Genomic DNA, 25,311 nt, shown 5'->3' with positions numbered 1-25,311 from the left:
TACCATCCTGATGACAGTGAGGCCTGGGGACAGACAAGGCGAGGCCTAGAGAAGACAGGGACAGAGAGAGAGGCAGGGGAGAGCATTTCTACAGGGGGAGCAGGTCATGCGAGGCCTTCTCTGGTCACATCCTTCAAGGCCCATCCCACCTCCCACCCTGGGGGCTGGGGTGCCCTGGGGCTTCCCCACCCCCACCCCCGTCCAGAGGAGGTGCTTACCCCCCCCCCCCCAGCAGTGACTAGGCTCAAGTCTGCGCCTGCATGGAGAGCAGTGGGGAGGGACGGGGCCCAAGGCCTCCAGGGAGTCCGCGCAGGGTTCTGGGCACAGGGATGCTTTTCCACACCGGTGAGAACGCGCTGCCCAAAGCTGGAGGGGTCTTTAAGGATCCGTTTTCCTTCGGATCTGGCATAAAAGGCAGGCAGCCCCCCAGAGAGGACACCCAAGCAGGCTGAGCGGAAACCTCCTGGGGAGGGCGGGCTCGTGTGCCGACCCCGGAGCAAGCCCCTCCCCGCGCTCGGCCCGGAGGTGCAGTTCCCGCCTCCGCCGCCGGGGGTCGCGCCGACACCCCGGCCCCCGCTAGGCCGCGCGGCGCTCGGATGCGTGGACACGTCAGCGCCCGCCCGCCTCCGCAGGGGAGACGCTCGGAGCGCGTGGGGAGCCCCTATCTTACCCCGTAGCGAGCGCGCGGGGGCTCCAGCCCAACGTGCCCCCAAGGCCCCTCCCCCCACAGGGTACACCTCTGTCTCCCCCCATCCCGCCTCTCCCCAGCGCGCAGGGCGGGAGGGGGGGGGGCACTTCCTGCCGCCCGCTCCCTCCTTCCCGAGCGCGCGCCACCGCCGGGCCCCGGGCCCCGGGCCCGAGTGCCCAGGCTGCGGCGTGTGGGTTGCCCCGGCCCGTTCCGCCCCCACCCCCACCCCCACCCCCACCCCCACCCTGAACCTGATCCCGCCCCTCGCGGTGGGTGGAGGGGTCGACCTCGCGGCGGCAGGGGAACGCGCGGCCCCACCCCCGCGCCCGGCGCAGGCGTGGAGAGGAGGGGCCTAGGCGGGGGCGGGCCGCCCCGTCGTAACCCCATCTCCGACCCCGCCCCACGGCCGGAAGCGCCGCCGTGCCCACCCCCGTCGGAATCGGAGGCGGACGGAGCCCCGCGCCCCCCGCCGGGCAGGGGGAGGGGAAGTGAAACCGAGCGGCGGGGCCCGGGGGCCGCGTCGGGGTTTCTGTAGACGCGTAATCGGAAACTGAGGCCACGGGGCGGGGGCGCGGCAGCTGCGCGGCCATTCCCGACCCCGGCCGCCTGCGTTCCCAACGCCCCGGCTCTGCTGGGGAAGCCCCCTCGACCGCGGAGATGGGGCGCAGCAGCCTCCCCTCTCCAGCCTCGTTGGATCTCAGGAGGCAGCTCCGGGGAAGGAAGTGGGGGGATCTGCCCTGTCCCGACTGGAGCGGGGCCTTCCTGGGCAGGGCGTAACCCACCGCCCCTGTCCCCGCAGCCCGCCCCCCAGGCTCCTAGCACCGCCCACGAGGGGCGCACACCCTCCGGGTGACTCACTCCGGCGGAGACACCCACTCGCTGCCTGATTCACTGGGTGCCGGGCCCCACACGGACACCCCATGCTGGGGGTGCATCTCGGGTTCGCGCTCTGCACCCCCATCGGCACGTTTGCTGGGCGTCCGAGACCCGCGTGACTTGGGAGAGGCCTCCTGGGGTGGCGCGCGGCCTTGGCCCAGCAGGGCGTGGCCCCCGACCCGCACCCCTAGACTCCGGACCGGGAACCCGGAGCCGCGTGCAAAGCAGGCGGCAAAGGGGCTTAGGTCCACCCCAAAAGGGCCGACCAGAGGCCTCCGCACCCAGCCCGCGCGCCACCGCCTCCCCCCACCCCAGCCCGGCTTCCGGCCAAGCCGGAAGGAGCAGGAATTTGGAATGTTGGGAACCAGCATTATAATTCTCCAGGGGCTTCTCCGCCCCCGCCCTTCCCCCCAGGGGTGGGCGGGGCAAGGGGAGGAGCCTAGCCTGCCTCCGACCAGGCGGGGTGGTACCTCCAGGGCCGGGGGCCACCCTGGCGTCTGGCCGAGACGCGGTCTCGCGGGTGCCGCGTAAACCGGGGCTGGGGGAAGGCCCGGGCACCCGGCCCAGCGCCAACCTCAGGCACGGGGGCGCAGGAAGGCGGGGGCGAGGCCCGTGTCCTGGCAGGGGTGCCTGCAGGGAGGCCGCACTGGGCGGAGGACCCCCCGACCAGCTGGGCCTCCCAGCACCGGGCGTGTTGGAGCAGCCGCTGCCTTCCAGCCGGGGAAGCAGTTGTGGGGAACGGCAGACGCCGCCAGTGACGCGGCCAGTGACACCTGCCTGGCCGCGCCGGCTGCAGCCCTCTGGACGCAACACCACCCTTCCCCGGCCCGGCCTTGGCAGGGAACCTCCTCCACAAACCACCAGAGCCTTTTCTGGGACTGTTTTTTCTTAGAAACAGGAAGTTGGGGTGTGGGCCACACGTCCCCCAGGTCAAGGCCCCGCCGAGGGCAGAGCAGGGTGGGGGTTTGGACTCATGGGAACTCGCCATCCTGCCCGGCTCTTGCAGCCCTCTGGCGCCCGATGGAACCCCAGGTGTACGCAGAACAGAGGAGAGGGGAGGGAAACAGGATGACCCGGCCTGGCTGCCTGGGCTCGGCTGCCCACTCGGCGCCAGCCGCAGCACTGGGTCACTTGGGCCTCTCGGTGGCGCCTCCACGAGTCTGGCCCCGGGCGTGTAGAGCGGGCGCACCGGTGCTCTCCTCCCGGCCCCAGCCGCGCAGCCGCCGCTCGCCCGAGCAGAACCTGCCCCCCACCAAGGCCAGGAGACCCCTGCCCCCAGACGAGGTGCCGCAGCCGTCCCGGGCCTGAGGACCTGGGTCTCTGACCCCAGCCCTGCTGGCTCAGCCCCTTCCCCTTCTCCAGCGGAGCTCCTGGGCCCTGCGTCCTCGCTCGCTGGGCAGGGTGGGGGGTCTCCACCGCTGCCCCGTGTCTGACGCTTTCTCGTGCTCACAGGTGAGCATCTGTCCCGGTGGTCCCACTGCTAGCCGCTCTGGCTGGGTGCCCCGCGGAGGGCGCCGTGAGCACAGACCTGGGTGCCTGACGCAGCGCGCCCAGCCTGGCCGTGCACTAGGCCCCGCCAGGGTCACCACCGGGCCCCGCCCCACCCGCCCGGCCAGAACAGGGAGGTTGGGTTTTGGAGGGTTTCAGGATGCAGGCCTAACTTCCAGGCAGGCCCCCACCCGCACCCTCGCCGTGGGCCTGGGGACCCCAGGGCCGCAGAGGATGGAGCCCAGGAAGGCCTGTGGGGTGGGCCCTGATGCAAGTCGGTGCGCACTTGACGCCCAGCGGCACCTGCTTCTCCAGACTCGGTGGAGGGACCAGAGGGTTCTGAGCGTGGGGGAGAGGTGGGGGGAGGAAACCTGAGGGGCTGAGGAGGGGGAGGGTGGGCATCCCGACACTAAGCGCGCGCTGCCAGGGCTTTCCCTACACGCCAGGTTGTAGACCGCAGAGCCGCGCCCACGGCCTGCCTGGGTGCAGGGGGGACCCGATGCCACCTGCCTCTCTGGGGCTGCAGGGGGCACCGGTGACGGGGCGCTGCCAGGTACCTGCCTCCCCTCTCTGCTTGGGTTTTGCAGGACTCAGGTGGCCTTGGACACGAGTGCTCTGATGGGGGCCTTGCAGAGAAGGCAACCTCAGGCTCCCTCCCACACAAGGTGCCCTGTCCCTGGAGGTTTCCGGAACAGGCCTCCACGGCAGCAGGAGTGACCTGGGAGAGAGCTTGGGCCGAGCTTCCTGCCTGCAGGGGCTGCCAGGCCGGGCACAGAGCAGGAAGGCCCGACCCCAGCCCGGCCGGACACCTGCCTGGCACAGGACGCTCCACGACAAGCCAGGTCGGGCTGGCTCCACCTGCCTGCCCACCCCCCTGCTGTGCGGCCACCTGCTCCAGGGCTAGGAGCCCCAGCGGCCCTGGCCTCTGGCACAGGCCTGGGCACAGATGGCCCTGCAGGCGCACGTCCTCAATCCTTGGGGGCAGGGGCCGGCAGGCATCCAGGTCCCCGAAGTTCTGTCCCCGTATCCCTCCCAGGGTCGCCAGGGTCAGTGGGTGGGCAGACAGGAGGGTGCAGGGCTGCTGCCCCCCAGAGCACAGTGGGTTTCTGTGGGGAGGGGTCCAGGGTCACTTCCGAGGCCCTGGTTTCACATCCTGCTGACAGCCCCACCCTTTCCTGAGGGCACACAGACTGTCCTGGGGGACGAGCCAGCGTCCCTGTTCCCTAGGGGATTCCACCTCCCTGCGGGGAGACGGGGGACTACGCAGGTCACCCCGAGTGCGGCCAGGGCTCCTGGCCAGCCCCGGTGGGCCACCAGCTGCCCGGCGGCCTGGTGAGCACAGTGTGAGAAGGCGGCCTCAGGGGTCTCGTGAACCGCCCTAATCTGACTTAGACCCGCTTGTGGAGCCCTCCCACAGTTCTCTTCCTGGCCAGCAAGAAGGGGTGACCCTGCGACAGGACAGGCAGAGACGAGGGGGCAGGGGCAGGTTGGGGCCTGGGGCCAGGTGGGCCAGGGAGGCGGCTGCTGGCCACAGCGGGGCTCTGCTGGAGGTGTGGGTGGGGTGGAAGCTGGGTGGGGGCCACACCGAGGGCTAGGGGCTCGGGGAAGGGAGGATGGGCTGTGCCAGCTGTTGCTGTAAAGGGCAGGCGGCTTCCTCTTTCCACGAGGGCGCGCCTGGCATCCGCCTCCCCGGATAAGGGCCCAGCGCTCGGCCTGCGGTTGGCCCCTTTGACCACAGGACGCTGGGTAGGGGCTGGGGGGGCCAGACTGTGGCTCTGGGACCGGCAGACTAGAGGGGTGAGGATCCCGAGACACAGGCAGGCACAGCTGAGAGCCCAGGGGGCCGGGGCGGGGCCCGCAGCTGCCAGTGACGGAGCAGAAGTGAAAGCCAGGGGGTGGGAGCCACGGGGCAGGGACAGAAGCTGAGGAGCCGAGGAGGTTCTCAGGAGAACCCCGCCCTGGGCTCACGTCACCCCAGGCCTCGGGGGGACTTGGGAACTGGCTCCAACGTGGGCGGGGGGCCCGCCGAGAGCTGCCGGTGCAGGGACACTTCCTCCAGCCCAGGGCCCTGGGCGAAGGCCAGGCTGGGGGATGGCCCCGTGGGTCCCTACAGAGGCCCTTGCTGGTGTGACAGTCCCGAGCCTGGGGACCCAGAGGTGGGGGGGTGGGGCATGGGGCTGCCAGGAATTCCCGAGGAGGGGTCCCTCCCTCCCCGAGGGTCTGATCTCCTCTCTCTGAGCCCTCGGGGTGCCCTGACCCCTTCAGCACGGGCTCGGGAAGGGGGTTCTGAGCTCAGACGGCTCCCATCCTGTCTTCTCTGGGCTGGGGCTGCCCAGAGCCCTTTAATGCCATCAGGTTCCACCCAGAGGTGAACCCAGAGGCAAGCCCAGGGCAGCGCAGGAAGACGGTTGAGCCCGGAGCCCCCGGGAGCTGTCACCGGCCCAGCTCCAGGCCCCCGACGGGCTGAGCACCACGCTGGCCGTGAGGACACCCCCAGACTGCACACCCGCTGCACTCCCCCAGCCCCAGAGGGCCCCCAGTCTCCCTCGGGAACACCTCCCCCCACCCATTTCCCTGGCCGTCAGGACCATGGGTGTTACGTGGACCGCCCGAGCGGGGAGCCGGGGTGGAGCCAGGGGCCGAGGGGCTGGGCGCTGGCGGCCAGAGATGCTCTGGGGGAGGGTGAGGAGAGGCCGTCGCCAGGCGGAGCCCAGAACGAGGCCTCACGTCAGCTCTGGGGACAAGTGCGGACTGTGGAGCACATGGCACCCACTCAGTGGTGACAATGCCCTGCAGGGGCGGCAAATCTGGACACCGGACATCACCCCCAGTCACACCACCCAACCCTGCTGGGCTCCGTGGAGGTCGTGGGGACGACGTCCGTGTCCAGCATCGGGAGTGGCAGGGCCTCAGCTGCCCTCAACTGGCGTCCATGCCTGCAGGACCCCCGACGGGCCGCAGTGGACGGCTGAGCACTCAGGAGACCCCAGAAGATGGCGCTGCGCGGCACCCTGGATGTCCAGGCAGAGGCAGCGGTCAGGTGGACGAGGGACCGCACGGCCCAGTAACGTGGACACAGTGTCTGGCCACCGGCCTTTCTCCCTCTCTCCTCTCCGCTCTGGGTGCGTGGGCCAGGAGCGCTCCCTGGGGGCCGTGCCTGCCTCATCTCTTGCAGGGCAATGCCCCAGGGTCCAGCCCTGCCCGGGGAAGGGGGCCCTCAGATTCTGACTGATGGCCCTACAGCTCAGTGGAAGGCCACTCCTGAGAGGGACAGGAGTCAGGCCCAGGTGACACCTGCACCGAGGGGGGGCAGAGGGTATCGGGGCCATGGCTGTGCTCCATTCAGGTGGGTCTGTCACCCACGCCACTGGGCCCAGGGCCCCAGGCACAGCTCTCGGGTCCAATGCACGGGCGGGAGGGGGCGGGGCTACAGCTTAGGGCCCAGCCTGCCTCCCTGACCTGTCCCCGACCCTAGGTGGCACCCCATGACCCTGGACCTCAGGGCGGCTTTCTCCTGGGCCCTGCTGTCCCCCGCCCCAGCCTGGCCTGGGTGGAGTGGGCTTCTGCTTGCGCACTACAGCCCTTCGTGTCCCCGATCCCCGGGGGCTCCAGGGGAGCACTTCTGGGCCCAGGTCTGGGGGGGCTTCCCAAGGCTGGGGGGAGGAGTAGGGACCCGGGAGCCCTCCCAGGCTGCGGTGCGTTTTCTCCAGGTGACCTGGGAGGCGCCACGGCCTGGGCTGGGTGGCCGGACCTGGGTGGCCAAAGGAAGCCCTAGTGAGGTGGCACTCTGGGGCCCAGAGCCAGGGGCGGGGCGGTCCTGGGGAAGCCCCTAGGTAGGCAGGCAGGCGGGCGGTGGCCCTCTGCACATCCTTCAGGGCAGCACATTGGGGTCTGCGGTTCTGATGCCACCTGGCCCCCTCCCCGTCAAAGACATGGGGCAACTCTGCAGGGAGCTGGCCGTCTACCCCGGGGTGGGGGGGGGCAGGCCTCCAGGCCCCCCAGCCGACGCCCACAGTACAAGGAGGAGCCGCAGCTTGGCGTGACCTGGAGGGAGAGGGATGGAGGGCGCCCCAGCTGGGACCTGCCCGCTTGTGCCCCGTGTCCACTTGGGCTCAGTGGAGACTGAAAGGCCCCAGGGTCTGATCGACCGGAAGACAGGCGCCCCTTCCCGGGCTCAGGCCTAGATGGTGGCTGGAGGAGGGGCAAGGAGTGCTGGAGAGGAGGGGTTCTGGGGTGGCCAGGCGAGCGAGTCCTTTATCTTACGGTGTCATCTGTTTGGGGAGGGGCGCCAAAGGACTAACGGGTACACAGAGAAATAGAGAAATATGCCAAGCTGATTTTTTCTTTTTAAATCAGGCATTTATAAACAAGAAAGCATACATTAATTACATAAAAATAGTTCTCGAATAGTGAGTAAGTCGTCATACTGTCGTTAGCAGCAGCGAAGGAGAGAAGGGGACGGTGACGCAGACGCTCCCGGCGGGTACGAGGCGGAGCTGTGGTTTTTTTCCTTAATTGAAAGAAAAAGTGTCATTTGTGACTCCTGACTTAAAGCAAGAACAAGACGGCCTCCCCGAGCCTAGTGGGCGCGGCGGGCGGTGTCGCCCAGAAAACCGGCTCGAGCCGGTGGGCGTGTTCTGCCTCAGGTAGAAATAACCCAGAAAACAAGACAGCTACCAGGTAAGAAGAGAGTCCCGGCAAAGGACCCACCACGTATACGTATGATACACGAGTATCAGAGGAAAAAGTATTTACATGGTCGCTTTGTACATCGGCGAGTTCTGTACGAAAAGCAAGATATCATGTGAGTGAGTTAGCTGCTCCATAGATATGAATGTTATTGCTGTTGTTTTTTCCCTTCGTTAAAAGTCTTCTTTCAGCATAGAAATAATGAGTGATTAAACTGAATACACGATCACTTCGATAATGGGTATTACACACGGGGAGAGTCAACAGCCTACGGGAGAGTGCCTCTTCAGAAAAGAAACTCCAACTGCGGCCGCACGGCAGGAGCCCGGGGACCCTGCCCCCGAGGACAAGCGTGGACAGCCCCATGGCCGGCCTCGCCCAGGGGCCGCCGACGGCGCTGGCAGGCCAAGGGACCTCGGGGCGGGCCTGGGTCCACCACCCCACCTCCAGCTCTTCCCGACATCTGGGGACCAAGCCGGACAGTGGCGGCGTAGACCCGATGGCCGAGACGTGCGGGTGACCGGAGGGGACAGGGCACGGGCCAGGAGGCGCAGCGGCCCCCACTCGCAACTTGGAAAAATGTATCTCCCTCTGGAGCCTAAAAACTCAGAAAGTAAACGGAGCAAAGCAGGTGGCCTCGGGCGGGTCCCGGGGGCCCCGCGACCTCACTACGCATTTTCAGACTTGGCAACAGAGCACAGCCGCACAGAAGCACACTGACACACGCTCAACGCTTTGCTCCAACTAAATCATTTACTTTCCCTTGAAGAAATGACCGCAAAAACACAACTCTGGAAAAACAAAGCTAAACACAGCATTCTGAGTGTTGCGTGACACAACCGACCCTCTACACGACACGGTAATAATGCCCATCGGTGGATATACGCATGGCAGAGGCTTTAAATTCCATGCATACAGATTTAATAACTGCAAAGAAAAACAGAAGCAAAAAAATTAAAAAAGAAACAAACAACAACAACCAAACAAACGCTGCATATACACGATGTCCCTTTTGCATTGCACTTTAGAAGGGAGGCCGGCAGCACCCGGCCCCCACCCAGTAAACCAAGGGCAAAACCCCACCGACGATGCCGTCACCCGGTCTCCGCTCCACTCGGCGGTTGCGGCACCACCCCCGGCCACGCTCGCAGCTGCCGGGGTGCTGGAACGGAGTCGGGCAGAGGGTTCTGGTAAGATCTCTCCATGTAAATAAATACCATGATTTTAGGACGGGCGGCCACCTCGTCTACTGGGAAATCATTTTTCAAGCTTGGGCGTTAAGAAACCTTATACAATTCGCATACAGTTGAGAGTAAACGAGATTATTTGGAATAAATGCAAGTAACTGTGATAGTGGCAGATTCGATAGCTACTGAAGACATATTTTGGGGGTAAAAAGACAAGTCAGGGTTTGCTGTACAAGATGCTGGAAGGCACAGAACTACCCCCCGAAGTTCAGTTTTTGCATTTTCGTTTTCGTGTGATTCCCTTGTTCAACCAAGCACCAGAGGGGTTTCTAAACACTTGAGCACTTAGGATGTGAATGCTCTATAAATCGGTTTGCAGTATTTGAAAGTAAAAACCTCAGTTAACCGGGGAATAAAAAGAGCAGGGAAGATTTTTGACAAAGTGCAGTTCTAAATATACGTTTAAATGAACGAACAAACAAGAAGTGAAGTAATGCTGTTTTGTTCCAACGCTGCAGCCTCAGTCCCCGAACAGAAGGAGCAACGTTTGCCGAATTGAGAGGGTTGCCTGGTCGAGGGCGCGTGTGCCCAGCCAGCGCGGACCCATCTCCCGTCGCCTCCGAGCACACCTGCGGACACACCTGTGGAAGGCGGGCCGGAGTGGCGGGCGGGTAAGGCGGCAGTGTTCCAGCTCATCGTGCCTGCGCGGTGCTCTCCGTGCCCTTCCCGGTGGCAGCACGGGAGACGGGGTTCCTTGTGGCTGAAAAAATAGACTCTGGAGAAAAACCCTTTGTGTTGTCACGCGGCCGCGGGCGCGGGATGAGCTGTGATGGCTTCGAGGGGCAGGGCGGCTGCCACCCTGGCTCCCTGGCGGGTCCTCAGGTGGCGTCGCGTGTGGGTGGGGCTTTTAAAAGTTAGTCATTAAAAAACGTGTCGATTTCTTTGAATATCAAGTCTCCTTATGGGTTTTAAATAGCTTATCACAAAAGTGTAAATGTTAAACGATCCGGCAAGCGGAGGGCCAGCTGCAGCTACCGAGCTGGCCTCGACTCCGGCTGCGGTTGGGGACCGGCTTGCTCGCTTGACCTTGGCCAGTAGAAAATTTTGCAGTGGATTCCAAAATATGTGGTTCCAAACACTTGCTTGGTTCTAGGCACAGTAAGACGTGGTGCTATATGGACCGGGGCTGGGGGGCCGGGGGGGTGGGGAGCGGCCCCGCCAGCACGGAGCCCCCAGCCCCGCCGCCCGCCCGTCCGCCCTGCGGCGTCCGCCCCGCGCAGCAGACAGTGGGTCCGGCTAGGGCTCCAGCTCGGCCGTGCTCTCGCCGCCCGTGGGCTCAGAGCGGGGCCGTGGCCACAGCTGCTCCTGCAGCCCCTTCACCACCTTCTCCAGGTGCTCCCGGGCCTCCCGCTCCCGCAGGAGGTCAGCCCGCAGCTGCTCGCGGTCGGCCTCCGCGTGCCGCAGCTTCACCTGCAGGTCCTCGATCTGGAAGGGGACGCCCCGCGTGAGCCGGGCCCGCTCCCCACCTGGCCGCCGCCCACTGGACCCGGGCTGGTGAGGCTGGCAGGGCCTGGGGGAGCTTCCCGGGCGGCACCAACCGTGCCCGCGGAGACCCTGAGTTGGCGAACTACCCGAGCCCCGAGCGCGGAGGCCTCGGGGCACCTCTCAGCCTCCTGGGCCCCGGCCCGGGCCCCGGAGATGGCCGTGAGACGGGACCCTGTCTCCCGACCCCAGGCCAGGCAGGGTGGCCAACGGGGACAGGCTGAGACTTTTAACGGTGCATGAGGGTGAGGGTGCGGGTATGGGTGCGGCCCTCCCCCCAGGACAGGAGGTGAGGAGAGCCTGGGGCCAGGACACCCCCGTGGAAGGAGGACCCCAAAGCCCAGCAGGGCCAGGTCGGCCTGCAGGCTCCCCACGCCCGGGGCGGCCCCGCGAGGAGGGGAGGGACCCTGAGATGCCGACGGACGGCGCACACGCCCTCCCCGCCCGGACAGCCCACGTACCTGGGCCGAGTACTTGGCCCGCAGGCGGCCGGCCTCACAGCCCTTGTCGCACACGCGCGCCTGCCGCGCCTGCTCCAGCTCCCGCTTCAGGCGGAGCCGCGCCTCGTTGGCCTCCTTCATCTTCTTCTCATTCTCAGCCCGGAGCCGCTCGATCTCCTTCCGAAGGCTGCGCTTGGCCTCCGTGGCCTCCCGCAGCTTCTCCTTCTTGGCCACGCGCAGGAACTCCAGCTCCTGGGGCGAGGGCGCCGGCTCAGGGGCGCCCTCACGCCAGGCTTCTCCGGCCCCAGCCCTCCTGTGCCCACCGTGCACAGCCCGGGGGGAGTCCCTGCGGCCGGGGGAGGGGGCTCACCCGGGCACAGTGCCATCTGGGGGCCCCGGGGACCCTACGCAGCCAGAAGGAGAGGCGGCGGCCCTTTCCGGGGTCTCAGCCCCGGCCCCCAACACGCTCATGAAGATGCATGTGGGGAGCCACACCTCCAACCAGAACCAGGGAACTGCTGCGGGTTTCTGAGAGAGTGGTGGAAATGGGGCTCTCGGGGCTGGCAGGGCTGTGCTGTGCTGGGGCCACGTGTCAGACGCCGGCTGAGGTGTGAATGCAGCTGAGCCCTGGGGTGACAGCCCCGCCCCCCACAAGGTGGCGCACAAGGCGACCAGGGGGCCGACGGCACAACCGCAGGGCCTCCAGCCCCCGCCGGGAAAGGAAGCAGTCCCGGGTGGAGCGGCCCGGAACCGGCGCGCAAGGGGCCGGCGGGGCAGCGCCCGCTCCTTCCCCGCACACTCGTGCCCCCGCGGCCCCCGCCCGCCCCACCTGGTGGAGGCTGCGCTTGGCCTGCAGCGCGGCGCTCAGCTTCTCCTCCTGCTTCACGCGCATCTTCACCACCTCGTGCAGGAACTTCTCTTTGGCTTCCTTGGTGTCCAGGCCGCCCTCCAGGGCCTGCCGCAGATGCTCCAGCTCGGCCTCCAGCCCGCTGCTCAGGGCGTCGGCGGGGGCCGCGGCATCGGGGGCGCCGGGCGCCGCAGGCAGGGCGAGCAGGCCCGGGGAGCTCAGGTCCTTGGCGGAGCCGGATGAGGTAAAGGACGGGGAGGACAGCGAGGACAGCGAGGAGGTGACTGCAAGGCAGGCGGCGGGGGCGCGGGTCAGCGGGGGCCGCTCCCGGAAGAACGGGCGGGCGCCCCCGCCGCCCCGGGGCAGGTTTGCGGCCGCACTCACACTCCTCTCTTCCCTCCACCTCCACCTCGGCCTCCGAGTCCTTCTCCTCCTCGGGGGCAGGCCCGGGTGCCGGCGTCTCCGGGGCTCCAGGGGTGTCCACTGTCAGCTTCCGCTTCCGAGGCTGGACGCAGCTGGTGACGGGCTCGGGGGCCCGGGAGACGACCGTGGCGCAGGGCGGGCTGCTCGCCACCTTGTGCTGGGCTGGCGGTGCTAGGGCCACGTTGGGGGCCACGCCCGTCTCAAAACTCTTGTAGGAGTAAAAGCTGCAGGGGTGTGGCGGGCATCGGGGCCTCGGCATCTGCCCCCTGCGGCCCCTCACCCCGCCCCTGTGCCCCTGCACGTCTCCGCACCCCCGCTGCACACCACCCCCCATCGCGGCCCCGGCTCCCATGGACCGTGCGAGGGAGCGGACGCTACAGCCCGGGGCCCCGGGGGAGCTGCAGCACGGCGACCAGCCACCATACGTGGGACAGGCCACACCCAACGCAGAGGGCGCGGCCAACTCCAGACGCCACGGAAAATCCTAGTGTCCGCCCCACCCTCCCCCATGCCATCAAAGAACCAGCACTTCTGCAGCTGCCTCGACCGGGGGGCTGGGGATCTGACACACAGCCTCCAGACCATGTGCCCGTCGAGCTCAGTGGCGATTAAAGCGGGAACCTGCTTCCCCGACTGGCTCGGGGCCTCACAGCAGGGTCAGGCTGAGCTGGGACGCAGACATGCCCATCAGAGCTGGCGGGTACTCACCTGTCTCGAATCAGGGCTGGGAGGTGTGGGGAGAGCTCTTTGTCACTCGCAGAAACCGCAGGGGACCAGGGTCGGAAGGCAGAGAGGCGCTGGCGAGGGTGGATGCAGCCCAGGCTCTGTCGGGAGAGAGGCGCCGTCAGAGGCTGGGCCCCAGGCCGCCCCGCGCGCCCGCCCCGCACGCCCGGGCCACACGGCACCTTGCTGGAGGAGCCGGCCAGAGTCCGCAGCCAGCCAGACTGCTTGTCCTTCTCGGAGGGTGTGGGGTGCTGGGAGGGGGCATCGTCTGCTTTTCTTACGGAGGCCGGGGGCTCGGAGACCTGTGAGCAACACAGAAGTTCCCGTTGGCAGGTTGCGAGGGGTCCCCCAGGGCCCAGCCTCAGACGTAGCTGAGCACGAGGCGTGTCCAGGGACGCGTACACCCTGCCCGACTCATCAGCAGTGCTGCACACACGCCCACCGGGCACTGGTGCAAGACAGCAGGAGGGACCCCTGCCCCTACCCTCAGGCCACCGCCGGTCTGGAAGAGGCGGCCCGGCAGGCAGGCTCGCTGGCCGAGTATAGGGCCCTGTCGGCGCCACGCAGAGCTTTCCAGGGGCGCCACGCAGCGCCCCCAGAGTTCTGGACTTCGCCACATGGGGCCTGGGGCAGCTGCACGCTAGGCTGGCAGGGCAGCCCTGGGCCGTGCCCCCCCCCCCACCGCCTGAAGGAACATCCCCAAAATGAACTGTGCTCAGCTTGGCAAGGAAGCCCCCTCGACTTTCCCAAGTCTTGCTGTCAGGGAAGGAAGCTTGGGACAGCGACCCCGGGCCCAGCAGCCGAGCGTTGTGTCTGCTGGACGCTGTGGCCCAAGTGGCCTCCTGGGCTGGTGTCAAACTTCCCCCCAGTCTGCTGGCACCAGAGTCCTGAGGACACAGGGTCCCTCCGCAAGAAAACAGAACAGTCTTTGGGAGGACGGACTGTGCCTCCTCCCCCACCCCGCCCCGGCCGGAGCCTGGGCGTATCCGGGAGGCCACTGAGGGCGAGGGGCTGGGGGACAGTGCCCATCACCCCCAGGCCTGACCTCAAGAGAGGTGGGGTGGATGGGGGGGAGGGGCTCCTTCTGCCCCAGGGGGCACTTGGAGAAAATACTGAACCCCAGAACTGACCCGAGGGTCAGCAGAGCCATCACCACAGAACTCAAGAGACAGGGGGCCAGGCTGGGCCAGGCCCCCCAGGGTGAAGGAGCCAGCACGCGTGGGTGTGTGCGCAGGGGGCCGCCCCCGACCCCGCAGCCAGGGAGCCAGGCTCCCTAACTCTGCTCCAAGCAACGTGTAGCCCTCGGGCCCCAGACCTGTGGGTCGGTCCCCGCACAGGGCAGCTGTCCCAACCAACAGCCTGCCCACCCAGCCCCAGGAGACAGTTCGGGGGTCCCACAGACAGCGGGGACCGTCTGCTCAGACCTGAAAACACTCAGGAAAGAGAGACCCACTTGGTGCTGCTTTTCAGGGGAAAGGAGTCGTGGTGATGCCTAGACCGGGCGACACCCACAAGGGTGGAGTTTCCTGTCTGAGCCCAGTTCTCAAGGGAGAGAAGCCACAGCGGCCCCGCCGGCTCCTCCGATTCCGAGAAACCTCAGGGAGCCTCGTGGCGGGTGTCAGATGAGCCGCGCGGCAGGGGCGGCTTCCCACTTGGGAGAAGGGCCGGAGCCTCCTGCCCCCGCCTCACCCCGAGCCCTGGTCCACCCGGGACGCAGGGAGGCAACTCGGGAAGCCGAGCAGCCCCTGAGACTCCGGACCCTGGTGCGCCTTCCATGAAGCGCAGCCGACCGGTTACGAAAACGAGGAAGCAGCGGAAGAGGGGCTTGTGGACCGAGGCTGGGCGGGCGCGGGGCTGCCAGGGCCCCGAGGGAGTGTGGCCTCCTCAAAGCCCTGGGAAGGACGGGCCGGCGACAGCAGGCAGTCGGGGGCAGAGCTGTGCGTGGCCATGGCCGCATGTCCCCCGGTGCGAGGAGGTGAGCCTGTGGCCTCCGGCTCCTGACCCCGCTGGGCGCCTCGAAGCCCAGGACGCTCCCCGGCAGCGGGGCTGGGAGCCCATGGCCACTTCCCCACACGCAAGGGCCCGGGTGGGAGCACGTGCCCCGTGCGCATGCCCCAGTGCGGGAGGTGGGGGTGCTGCCTGACGGAGAAGGCTGTAGGGACAGCGCCAAGACGCGGGTCCCAGGAGACACCCCACCACCACAGGGTGTCGCCACCCAGGACTGCTCAGCGGCCATGCGTGTCCGTCACCAAGGAGGACAGGACACGCATCTGCCCGTAGGGCGCTCCCTACTGTGGGGTCTGTGTGTCACCCAGGGACCTGTGTACGTCTGCAAGGATTTGGGGGTACAATTTGGGAGTGCTGCCACTCCTGTGACTTTCATGTCCGGCCAGGCCAGGAGTGTCAGCCAAGTCAGAGGCACCAAACCGCGGGGCCCGCTGGATATGGGTGGAGTGGAGTCTGGACGGCTGCGGGGACTGCGGCCACCGCCAAAGACCAGTGCAACAGCAGCAGGCAGACCGGGCCGGGGGGGCTTCCAGCGTCCCCCACCTCGTGCTCCCAAGGGCCATACTTAGTGCCTGAGCCCCAAAGGCCCTGCAGGCCAGCCCAGCAGTCAAACCTGGGGGGCTCCTCCCTGCAGGCAGCAGGCCCTGGACCCACTGAGGAGCAGCCTACACCCTGTGCTAAGGCCCAGAGGTGGGGAAGGGGCGGAAGGAGGGCTTTGGGCCATCGAAGACGAAGCTCACCCTGGGTTTCTGAGTCCCCACCCCCAGTGCTGCACTGAGAGCCCCAGGGTCTGGCAGCACGAGGGCCTGGACGCTGGGCCCTGGCCTGCACATCTGGGGACCTCAGGAGCCCCCGGATGCTGGCAGTCCCCACCCCATGGGCCTGCCCTGCCGCGCCGCGCTCTGTTTCTTATGCCCTACACCTTGGACATCTTAAAACAGAAAGCGACAACGTACGTGCGGGAGGAAAGAAAGGAGAAAGAACGTTCCAGATGCAGCTCGTGGCACCGGGCTGAGGCCTGAGCGCACGGCGTGACGTCCGCACACACAGAGCGCTGGGGCATACCACCCTCCACGTTCCCAGCTCTGGGGCGACCCTAGCAGTACAGAAGGGCGGATCCCACTAACCGCAATGCAGAGCCGGGGGCCAGCAGGGCACAGAGCCGCCCAGCGCTAACCTGCACGGAACACAGCAAGAGAAGCCCAGCGGCAAGGGCGGGACCAGCCCCAAAGGGCCCGGGGCTCAGACAGGAAGGCTCAGACTCAGGCCTCGAACACAGACACGCAGGCAGGGCTGAGGGAGATGCCGCTTGAACACGGCGCAGCGGGGCTGCCTGGGCTGGGCCCAGCACGGAGCACGTGGGGGTGCGTGCCCCCCAGGCGGCTGCCCGGCTGGGGCAAGCGGCCACTCAGTCACCTCCCTGCTCAGGCCCACGACCGCATCCGTGAGCCCCTGTGGGATGTGCAGGTGACAGGGCTCCACCCGCCCAGACGGGCGCCGCGCTGCCCTGAGATCCGCCACCTGCATGGAGGCAGGCGTATGTCCGGGGCGCCCCGGGTCGTCAGGATGAGGGGCCCCCCTGCACCCCCAGGGGCACACGCACCTGCTCAGGGCCGTGCACATGCGAAGCTCAGCTGTGCAGGCCGCGCACTGGCAGCCAGAGGAGAGCGGTAACCACCCCCCTCCCCGGGCTGGATCGGTCTGCTTTCTCGCAGCACAGAGGCGTCCCCTCTGGCCTCGGGCCTAAGGCCAGGATGCCCGCTGCCCTGGGCGCTCTGCAGGGCTGAGGGCGGCTGGTCCCCACACGCCCTCTGGTCCAACAGCACTAGACAATGTGGCTGCGGGGCCAGGTGGGCGCGTCCACCCAGTGAGACCTGCGCCGCTGGCAAGGAGCACGGCCTGGACGGAAGACCTGCCCCACGGAGGAAACGACACTTGGCTCCCCCAACTCTTTGCTGGGGGCAGGAGTTCTGCCACCTCGGGGACCAGGCCCAGATGAGGGTCCGGCCAGGCACTGTGCTCGGCCAGGAGGCGACACGCACTGTCCAGCCGCCAGACCCTGGTCGTCAACTTGTTAGAAGGACATCAGCCTCGGTGTCACCCCCTGCCCCCCGGAGCCCGGGTTGACCCAGCCCAGCCAGCAGATACAGGAAGAGCGCCAGCCTCTCCCCGGAGGCAGCGAGCAGCCTCCACAGATCAACACGAGGGGCCACGTCCCCACCTCTCGGCTGTGAGCGCACACCTTCCAGGTGAGCGGAAAGCCCCACGGGAAGCTCGCACAGAGCTGGGGGTGTCCTCCAGAGGCACGTGCCCTGCTGTGCAACACATCTGCCTGCACCCCCTATATCATCCCCTCCCCACCCACCCCCCCCTCCACCTCTTCACCAGGCGGCGGCGAGTGTGCTGGGAGAGCAGCCAGCCTCAGAGCCGGCCTGCAGGCAGCGGCTCCCCTTTGCCAGCTCACAGTCCGACAGATTCTGCACCAAAGGCCCGGGCAGGCTGTGCTAGGGGCCACGAGAGCGCCTCACCCACCGTCCAAGGCGGCTCTCACTTCAGGGAAGGGCTTTGGGAAGCGCCGGGAGGACCGGGTGGGCGTGGGGAGAGTGACTGCTGCTGGGTCCCGTGCAGAAGGCAGAGGCGGAGGGGCGAGACCACTGGCCACCGACCTGCAACACCAACTGCTCCAGGAAGCTGTGACGATGGTCCACAGCCCGCGGCACCTCCCCCCAGGCCAGTGCGGGGGGGGGGGGGGTGCGGGGGTGGGGGGGGGGTGGGCAGGATCACCCGAACGCCCAGGAGACCGAGATCAACCGAGATGGGAGAGAGCCGCCGCGGCGAGGCCCCGCCCACGGGCCACCGGTCAGGACGAAGGCGGCCGAGCGCAGCCCGGCCTCGGCGTCAGGGGCTGCTGGACCTGCGCTGCCACCGTTATGAGCTCATTTTCCACACGGCTGGAAAGGGGGTCCTTGAAAGGACACAAGCCAAACCTCCCCCCTGCTCCTCACGTCCTCACCGGGCTCTCGGGGTGAGGGCGGCCAGGGGAGGGCCCTCCCGGCTCCCTAGGGCCGAGTGTTTCTGTGCAGCTCCCCTACGATAAACTGCTTCCTCAAACCATCTCAGAGAAAACCTGAAGGTGAAGCGTCTGGAGGAACCATGAGGGCTCCAACGGTGTGAGCCCCACCCCCAGTGAGCGGCTTAGATGATACCAAAGCACAAGGAACCAAAGATGAAATAGCAGAGGGGGAACTGAGCAGCATCAGAACATCTGTGCTTCAAAGGACGCCATCGAGAGGGCGAGAAGACAGCACACACGGCGGAAAAAACCTCTGCAATCACCTGATGAGGGACCTGGATCCAGAACACATGAGAACGGAAACTCGAGACAAAAACAACCATCTCAAGGGCGAAGGCCTTGGACAGGCATTGCTCCAAAGGTGGCACACACACAGCCAGCAAGCGCAAGCACGTGAAGACATGCTCAGTGTCACTGACCATCAGGGAAACGCACCTCACACCCATCAGGACGGCTACGATCACAACCAGAAAGCAAGTGTCGGTAAGGATTCAGGGAAATCGGGAGCCTGCGCGCCGCTGGCAGGGATGTGACCCGGGGCAGCTGCCAGGAAAGCTGGTGTAGAACCACCCCGTGACCCCCAGTCAATACCCGAGAGGACTAGAAAGAGGGACTCACACCTGGTACCAGAATCTAGACCAAGTGCACGGGAATATCTGTCACCTCGTACGCCTGCAGGTGAACCTACAACCATCTCAAAAAAAGAGTAGAATTAAAAAAAACACCATGAGGTGCCCCTTCACACTCACTAGGACGGCTGTAATTGTTGAAAGGATGGACGCTACAAAGCGTCGGTGAGAGGGGGCTTCCCTGGTGGCGCAGTGGTCGGGAGTCCGCCTGCCGATGCAGGGGACACGGGTTCGTGCCCCTGTCCGGGAAGAACCCACATGCCGCAGGGCGGCTGGGCCCGTGAGCCGTGGCCGCTGAGCCTGCGCGTCCGGAGCCTGTGCTCCGCAGCGGGAGAGGCCACAACAGTGAGAGGCCCGCGTACCGCAAAAAAAAAAAAAAAGAAAAAAAAAACAAAGCGGCGGTGAGGATGTGGAGAAACCAGAACACTGTGCGCTGCTGGTGGAGGAACAGAGCTACCGTCGCCATGGAACAGTCTACAGAACTGCCGTACAGTCCAGCAACTCCACTCCTGGGCCTGTACTCAAGATTACTGAAAACACACCCGCAAAAACATCAGACACGAGTATTCACAGCAGCATTATTCGTAATAGCCAAAGAGCGGAAACATCCCAAATGTCCGTCAGTGGGTGAATGAAAAAACAAAACGTGGTCCCGTCCATCCACACACCGGTATCGCTCGGCCTTGACGAGGAGTGAGGCACAGACACGCGACACGGTGGAGCCGCGAGGACACAGCGCCCGGTGAGAGGAGCAGACGTGAGAGGCCACATGGTCCCATTCCCGTGAAACGTCCAGAACGGGAAATTCCGCAGACAGGAAGTGCATCGGTGGGTGCTGGGTGATGGGGGGCCCACAGGGCACGGGTTTCTTTCAGGGTGATGGAAACGTCCTAAAATTAGACAACGGTGATGGGTGGCATATATCAAAACTCACTGGATCATACTCTTAGAAAGGGTGCATTTTCTGGCATGCGAATTACATCTCAACAAAGCTATTACTAAAAATATCTATTAGAAAAATAAGAGGAACTGTTGGTTGAAAAACCCAACCACTGAGGATTGAGGGTTCCTGACTGAGGAGCCCGGGGAGCCGCTCAAGGTCCATGGCACCGAGACGGCGTCAGGGGTCAGACAAGGTCCCGGCGGGGCTGGCATCCACTGGGCACCTGGCCGGGCAGCCAGGGCATGTCCAGGGTGACAACGTGGCCCTGGCCAGGGTCCCATGGCGGGTGGGTGTGGGGCTGCACACAAATGCAGAGGCTCGACACAGAGGGCGGCCCCGAGGTCCTGAGGCCCACCCCGGCCCCCGCCTCCCAAACCCTGTGGCCTGGCATCCTGGCAGTGGGCGCCCCGGAAGCCCCGCCCCGGCTGGCTCTCTCAAGCCTCGTGCCACTTCACAGGTAGGGTCAGAGGGCGCTGCTCAGGCCACCACCTCACACAGCAGGGGGCAGGAGAACCTTCAGCGCGCTGGCCGGCATCCACCCGCTCCCCCCACCAGCACCCGCCCTCTGGCCCTCCCCGCTCTGTGCCCCGACCCTCAGCAGCTGAAGACCTAGGTCCCCTGCCAAGACATGGGCACGCAGGCCGGGGTCGGCAGCCAGGGGCAGCACCCTCTGGGGGATCAACTCGGCATCACCTGTGGCCCCATCACCATCTTACGAGCCACTCGGAAGGCAAAGCAGTCCCCTCACCCCGGCCCCCAACCTCAGGGACCTTCCACCGGCAAGAACGAGCCTGCACCCCCCCAGACTGAGGTCTCAGAAAAGCGGTGAGAGACGTTCTTACAAATGCACAAATCGGCAAAAACGTGTCTAAGGGAGCATTTTTTAAAAGTTACAGACGGCATATGAAAACCACGTTTAAAAAAAACAACATAGCAATCTTATAAAGAAAAGAAAAGAAAAAGTCTAGGAATCTTAATACAACACATCTATTTCTAACTGAGTCTTAACACGGAATTCCACTCCTAACTGATATTTCTGAATTAGAAAGTCACTGCTGGTCTGGAGTTGAGGCAGGACTGAGGGTCTGTCACCCGGATTCTAGGTGAGGAGCAAGAAACACACTGGAAGCATTCCTGAGATTTCCAAGCCCCAGGACAGGACCCAAGGCGATTTGTCCCCCAGAGCAGGGACAGGTGAGTGTAAATGACCGCAGCCCGGCGGGGGCTCGAGGCGGGGGTCCCGGGGAGAGCACAAGCGTGGGGCAGGGGCGGGGGGCAGGCGGCCAGCCGCCAGCCAGGGAGCCTGGGGTCTCTCCGTGACATTCAGAGAGTCCCACGGTCCAGCTGCTCATTCTGCAATTTTCCTGTCATTTAGCCGATCAGCAGAAAAACAGCCAGGACCACAGAGATGACAAGTTCCTGCTGGGCAGCATGGGGCCTTCAAAGCAACCCATCCCCACCTCTCTGAACCCCGGTGGGGGTGGAGCTGTCACAGCCGTCAGGCTGGGATTCCCGGAGATCGGCGGGGGCAGCAGCCTCCAGCCCCGCTTCTCAGCCCCGGAACCCCGGTCCGCACACTCTGACACCGGAGAAGACAAGCGAGCATCCCCGCGGCAGTGTGGAGCTGAGCCCAGGAGGACACGCCCACGTCACGTGCTGGCCCAGGAGGCCCACCACAAGCAACAAGGGCCTGGGGCCCCCGCCCACCATGCAGGGGAAAGTCCCTCAAGAACCCATAACCATGGACCTGCACGGACCCCTAAGAGGGGCAGACGCCCACAGACCCTACACGTGAGGAGCACAGGGTGGGAACACCCAAAGAGACGCAGCGGGAGCGGAGCAGACACAGAGAGAAGCTGTGCATGTGGGTGGGCATCAGCGCGGGCAGGCACATGGCACCCCGCAGAGCGACACCCCCCCCCCCACCCCGCTCTGCTGGACTCTCCCGCCCAGGGTGAGCCTGTTGCCCACAGGGACCGCAGCAGCTCGAGGGGCGGGGAGTCAGCCCCACTCCTACAGCCACGTGGACCCACCGCCAAGACCGGGGCCAGCCCTGCTGGGCCCCTGAACCTCTGCCCGGGGTGGGCGCAGCAGGGAATCGCAGGCTCCTTCCTGCAGGGATGCCCGCCTCGCCTCAGAGGGAGGCCGCAGAGGAGAGAGTGTGGCTCCCCGAGGCGATGGCGGGGCTCCGGGCCACCGCATCCCACCTAGGCTTTGTGACAGAGTCCTGCCAACACCACCCACGTCTCCTACAGCGTAGCTCTCAGCCCCCACGCTTGGGACCACTACCTCTAAATCAGCCCAAAGGCTACGTCATGGATGGTCCTGCAGATTTTACAGTTCTAGAAACTGCAGAGCTATTTTTGTAAGTACCATTAATATTTTCCACGTGATAATTCATGTTTCATATTACGCTTAAATTAACCTATTTTCTGATTACTCTGGTACAGAGGAAGCAGATTAAATTTGCAAGACAACCCCAAACCCCAAAATGAAGTGAGAATAGCAGTTTTACAGATTTGCTTTGATTTTTTTTAAACTTAAATGGGTCACCTTTTCTGTTATTTCCACACCGTCGATGAGAATAAGTTAAGACTTTTCTAAGGAAACAGTCACTGCCCCTCCCCCGGGAACCAGACCTCAGCGGCTCTCGATGGAGGGGTCCGCATTCCCTCCGCAAGGAGGGACCTTTGGCCTGGCTCCCAGAGGGAGGTCCTACCACCCCCCCACCCCCCACCCCCCCCCCCCCCCCGCACCAACCCCCCTGTGGAGGAGAATGCAGGGAGGGGACGGGAGGGGCTGGGCGGGGCTCTGGGAAGGGGTGTCCCTGAAGACCCTGGACATCAGCCCCGACACAGGGAGGCCTCCGGTGGCCCTATAGTCCTCGCCACGTCACGGACCCGCCACCAGCCCTGCTGCACAAGGCCTCCCACACTCCTGCAAAACCTCCCTTTTAGCATCAGAAAATCAGGGGAAGTCCCCCGCTGGACCAGGCAGGGTGGAACGGAACCTTTTCTTTTCCTTAGCGGTCACTGGAAAGTAACTGTTAAAAGGACTTTACAAAAAAAAAACCCCAGACACCAGAACCCCGAGAACAATGAAGCTGTTCTGGGGCTCATTCTACTCTTAGGACAATGTCCTTGAGGGGTGGTGAGGGACACCATCTTTCCCAGCGCCCTGACCGGCTGGCGGGGTGTGGGGGGGCACAGTGGTCGCCAGGCCTCTGGCCCCTGGGCAGAGAGGGAGGAGGGCCAACAGGCCTCTCCATCCAGAACAAGAGAGAAAGCCGGCAGGCAACACAGGGCACTGGGGCCGCCCTTCTGGAGGACCAGCCCGAGGGGAAGAGGACAGTTTACGAGGCAGCGGCAGGGGCGGGGCTGGACACCACCGTGCCCCACGCGGCCCTCACCCCACCAAGGCCCCTCGGGAAGGTCGGCCTTACCCTTGACCCCCAACAAGCCTCTGACACAGGAACCACCAGGACGCATGGGCGCTATCCCCAGACAAGGGCCCCGACGGAGCAGCGGGCACACGGGCCGGGCAGCAGCTCTGCCGGGTCACCAGCCTCCCCCCCGCCCCACGTCCGTGCCCAGATGCCAGCCTGTCCCCGGCCCCTCTGCTCACACCCAGAGCTGCCGCCAGGGGTTCCGTGGGCGTCTCCCTCGCCGCCCCTGGGGACACAGCCCCCATGCCTTGCGGGCCCCAGGCCCCCTCCACTGGCCTCCTCCTCCGAGCTGCATGCCATGCCGGGTGGGGGCCAGGGCCACCCTCTGCTGCTCAAACCTCCAGGGCACCCGCCCACACGCCTCCGGACCCACAGCTGACACCTGCCGTGCTCGGACCAGGACAAGATCGGGGCACACGCGAGTGGACGGGCGTGTAGGGGCGTGTAGCCTGCACACACGCATAACACGGCACTCTCGTGTGTGATCTTTCACCTGCTCCAGGTGAGAGCCTCAGAGAGAAGCCCGGGCCCGGGGCAGCCGGGAGTCAGCGGGGACCCGGCAGGCCTTTCACTGAGCAGAGCCCTAAACCTGGCAGGCTGGTGGGATAGCTCCCGGGTGGCCCTGGGACAGGCCCTGGGGAGAGAGCCCCCAGCCCCGCCTGGTCCCATCAGTCAGGGCACCGATGCGGACGCTGGCCGGGGGCGCTGAGCCAGGATCAGAGGCTGCCGGGACACAGCAGCCTCCCGCGTCCTTCCAGCGAAGGGCCTTCCGCTCCTCCAAACGCCAACGTGACGCCGGCCGAGGGTCTCCCGAGGCCTCGGGACCCTAGGCCTCGACTGCGAGCAGAGGGGGCGGCAGATGGTGGAGCACCCGGGGGCCCAGGGCAGCTGAGGCCTCGGGCTGCTCAGTGTCCCACCCTGGAGGACACACTACCGGAGGCCGAAGCGGGAACGCGTCCCCAGACTCCCGCCGTCTCCCGCTCCGCCATCTCCCCTGCCGCTCCGCCATCTCGCCTGCCCCCCACTCCCGCGGGAGGAGCCGCCGGGCCTGGGGCTGGGAGCCCGAGACCCCAGGTCTCTGTGCACAGAAAGCCTGCTTGCCATGCGCCAGGCCCTGCCGCGAGCTACGCATCACAGCTCGCCCGAGCGGGAGCCTCGGGAGGGTGGGTGCGTGAGCCAGGACGGAAGGAGGACCGGGAACCTGGGGGCCGGGGTCCTGGAGGAGGTGACACAGGTGCTGCGGGCTGGTCAGTTCTGTGGAGGGACTCGAAGGCCCAGGAGCCCCATGCCCAGAAGAAAGGCCCAGGAGCTCCATGCCCAGAAGAAAGGCCCGGATCCCGGCCACCATCAGCGTCCCGAGGGCACTGCCATGACACCCACGGGTCAACCACACCCCAGCCTCAGGGTTGACTTCACTGACACACAGACACGACGCCAGTAAAGAGGCCCAGCCCCAGGCGAGGGCACGTGATGGACCCCCGAGCGCCCCCAATCCGTGCATCCTGAGAGGCAGGAGGGAATCGGTGTTGCTCTCAGCACTCCGCCTACCAGACCCAAATTCCAGTGCTGACCGTGCAGGATGGGGGGGCTTCCAAAGAGGCAGCCGGGGGGGGAGAGACGAGGACTCTCTGCTCTCAAACGACCCCTCCCCCTGGCTGGCACCCAGCTCCCTGGGCCCCGGGAGGCCCTCGGAGAACGAGGTCCACCGCCCACACGCCCCATCCCACTTGGAGGAGCCCTGTGCTCAGTCCACGGGAGCAGACCCTCCCAGCAGCCCGCCTCGCAGGGGGCCACAGAGCCTGAACCATCCTCGGGGGTAGAGGAGGCCACTCACGACGTTCTTGGGGTCCAAACTGCCCATGTCGGGAGCTCCCCGTTTCTCTCCACATCAGGATTTTTCCTGTCCAGGGAACACTGTCCCCGTCTTCAGAATCTAAGTAAAAACATCCCCAAGATGTACCCACCCAAAGGGGACAGGCGGCCAATCTCTGCACAGCATGGGGGTCTCCCGGCCCTCCAAAGCCTGACACCAACTCCCACACACCCCCGGGGGCAGGAGGAGGGCCGGGAAGGGGGTCCTAGGAGGCCCCTCCCACGAGGGCTTTTTAACCTGAAGGTAAGACGCCAGGGCTGGCTTTGCAGGCACACGACCGCACACTGGGGTCAATGCTCTACTGGGGTCACCTCTTCACCTTTGATCAAATGTTATTTTGTAAATGAAATCCAACGGGACAGGGGTGTGTGCAGAGCCAGAGAGATGGCGTGTGACCCCAACGGGCCAGGGCTTCCCTTCAGAGGGGGCCATCCGCCT

The 25,311-nt window shown here is 65.6% G+C and overlaps 1 protein-coding gene across 1 annotated transcript in view; it reads right to left on the bottom strand.

Moving 5' to 3' along the window:
- Positions 1-10,224: 10,224 nt before the first annotated feature.
- The window catches only part of SKI (SKI proto-oncogene), a 57,143-nt gene continuing 42,056 nt past the window's right edge, over positions 10,225-25,311 (bottom strand). Inside the window, exons 2-7 of the mRNA XM_065892410.1 lie at positions 13,086-13,205; positions 12,889-13,004; positions 12,142-12,404; positions 11,740-12,041; positions 10,932-11,162; positions 10,225-10,413 (exon numbers count right to left, since the gene is read on the bottom strand). Of these exons, the coding sequence (XP_065748482.1) occupies positions 10,225-10,413; positions 10,932-11,162; positions 11,740-12,041; positions 12,142-12,404; positions 12,889-13,004; positions 13,086-13,205 (1,221 nt within the window). The remainder of the gene's footprint in view (positions 10,414-10,931; positions 11,163-11,739; positions 12,042-12,141; positions 12,405-12,888; positions 13,005-13,085; positions 13,206-25,311) is intronic.

The sequence above is a fragment of the Phocoena phocoena genome, chromosome 1 (assembly GCF_963924675.1).
Source record: "Phocoena phocoena chromosome 1, mPhoPho1.1, whole genome shotgun sequence".
In the NCBI taxonomy this organism is placed as follows: Eukaryota; Metazoa; Chordata; class Mammalia; order Artiodactyla; family Phocoenidae; genus Phocoena; species Phocoena phocoena.
Note: the sequence above shows the minus strand (reverse complement) of the source record. Positions and strands in the feature narration are given on the sequence as shown.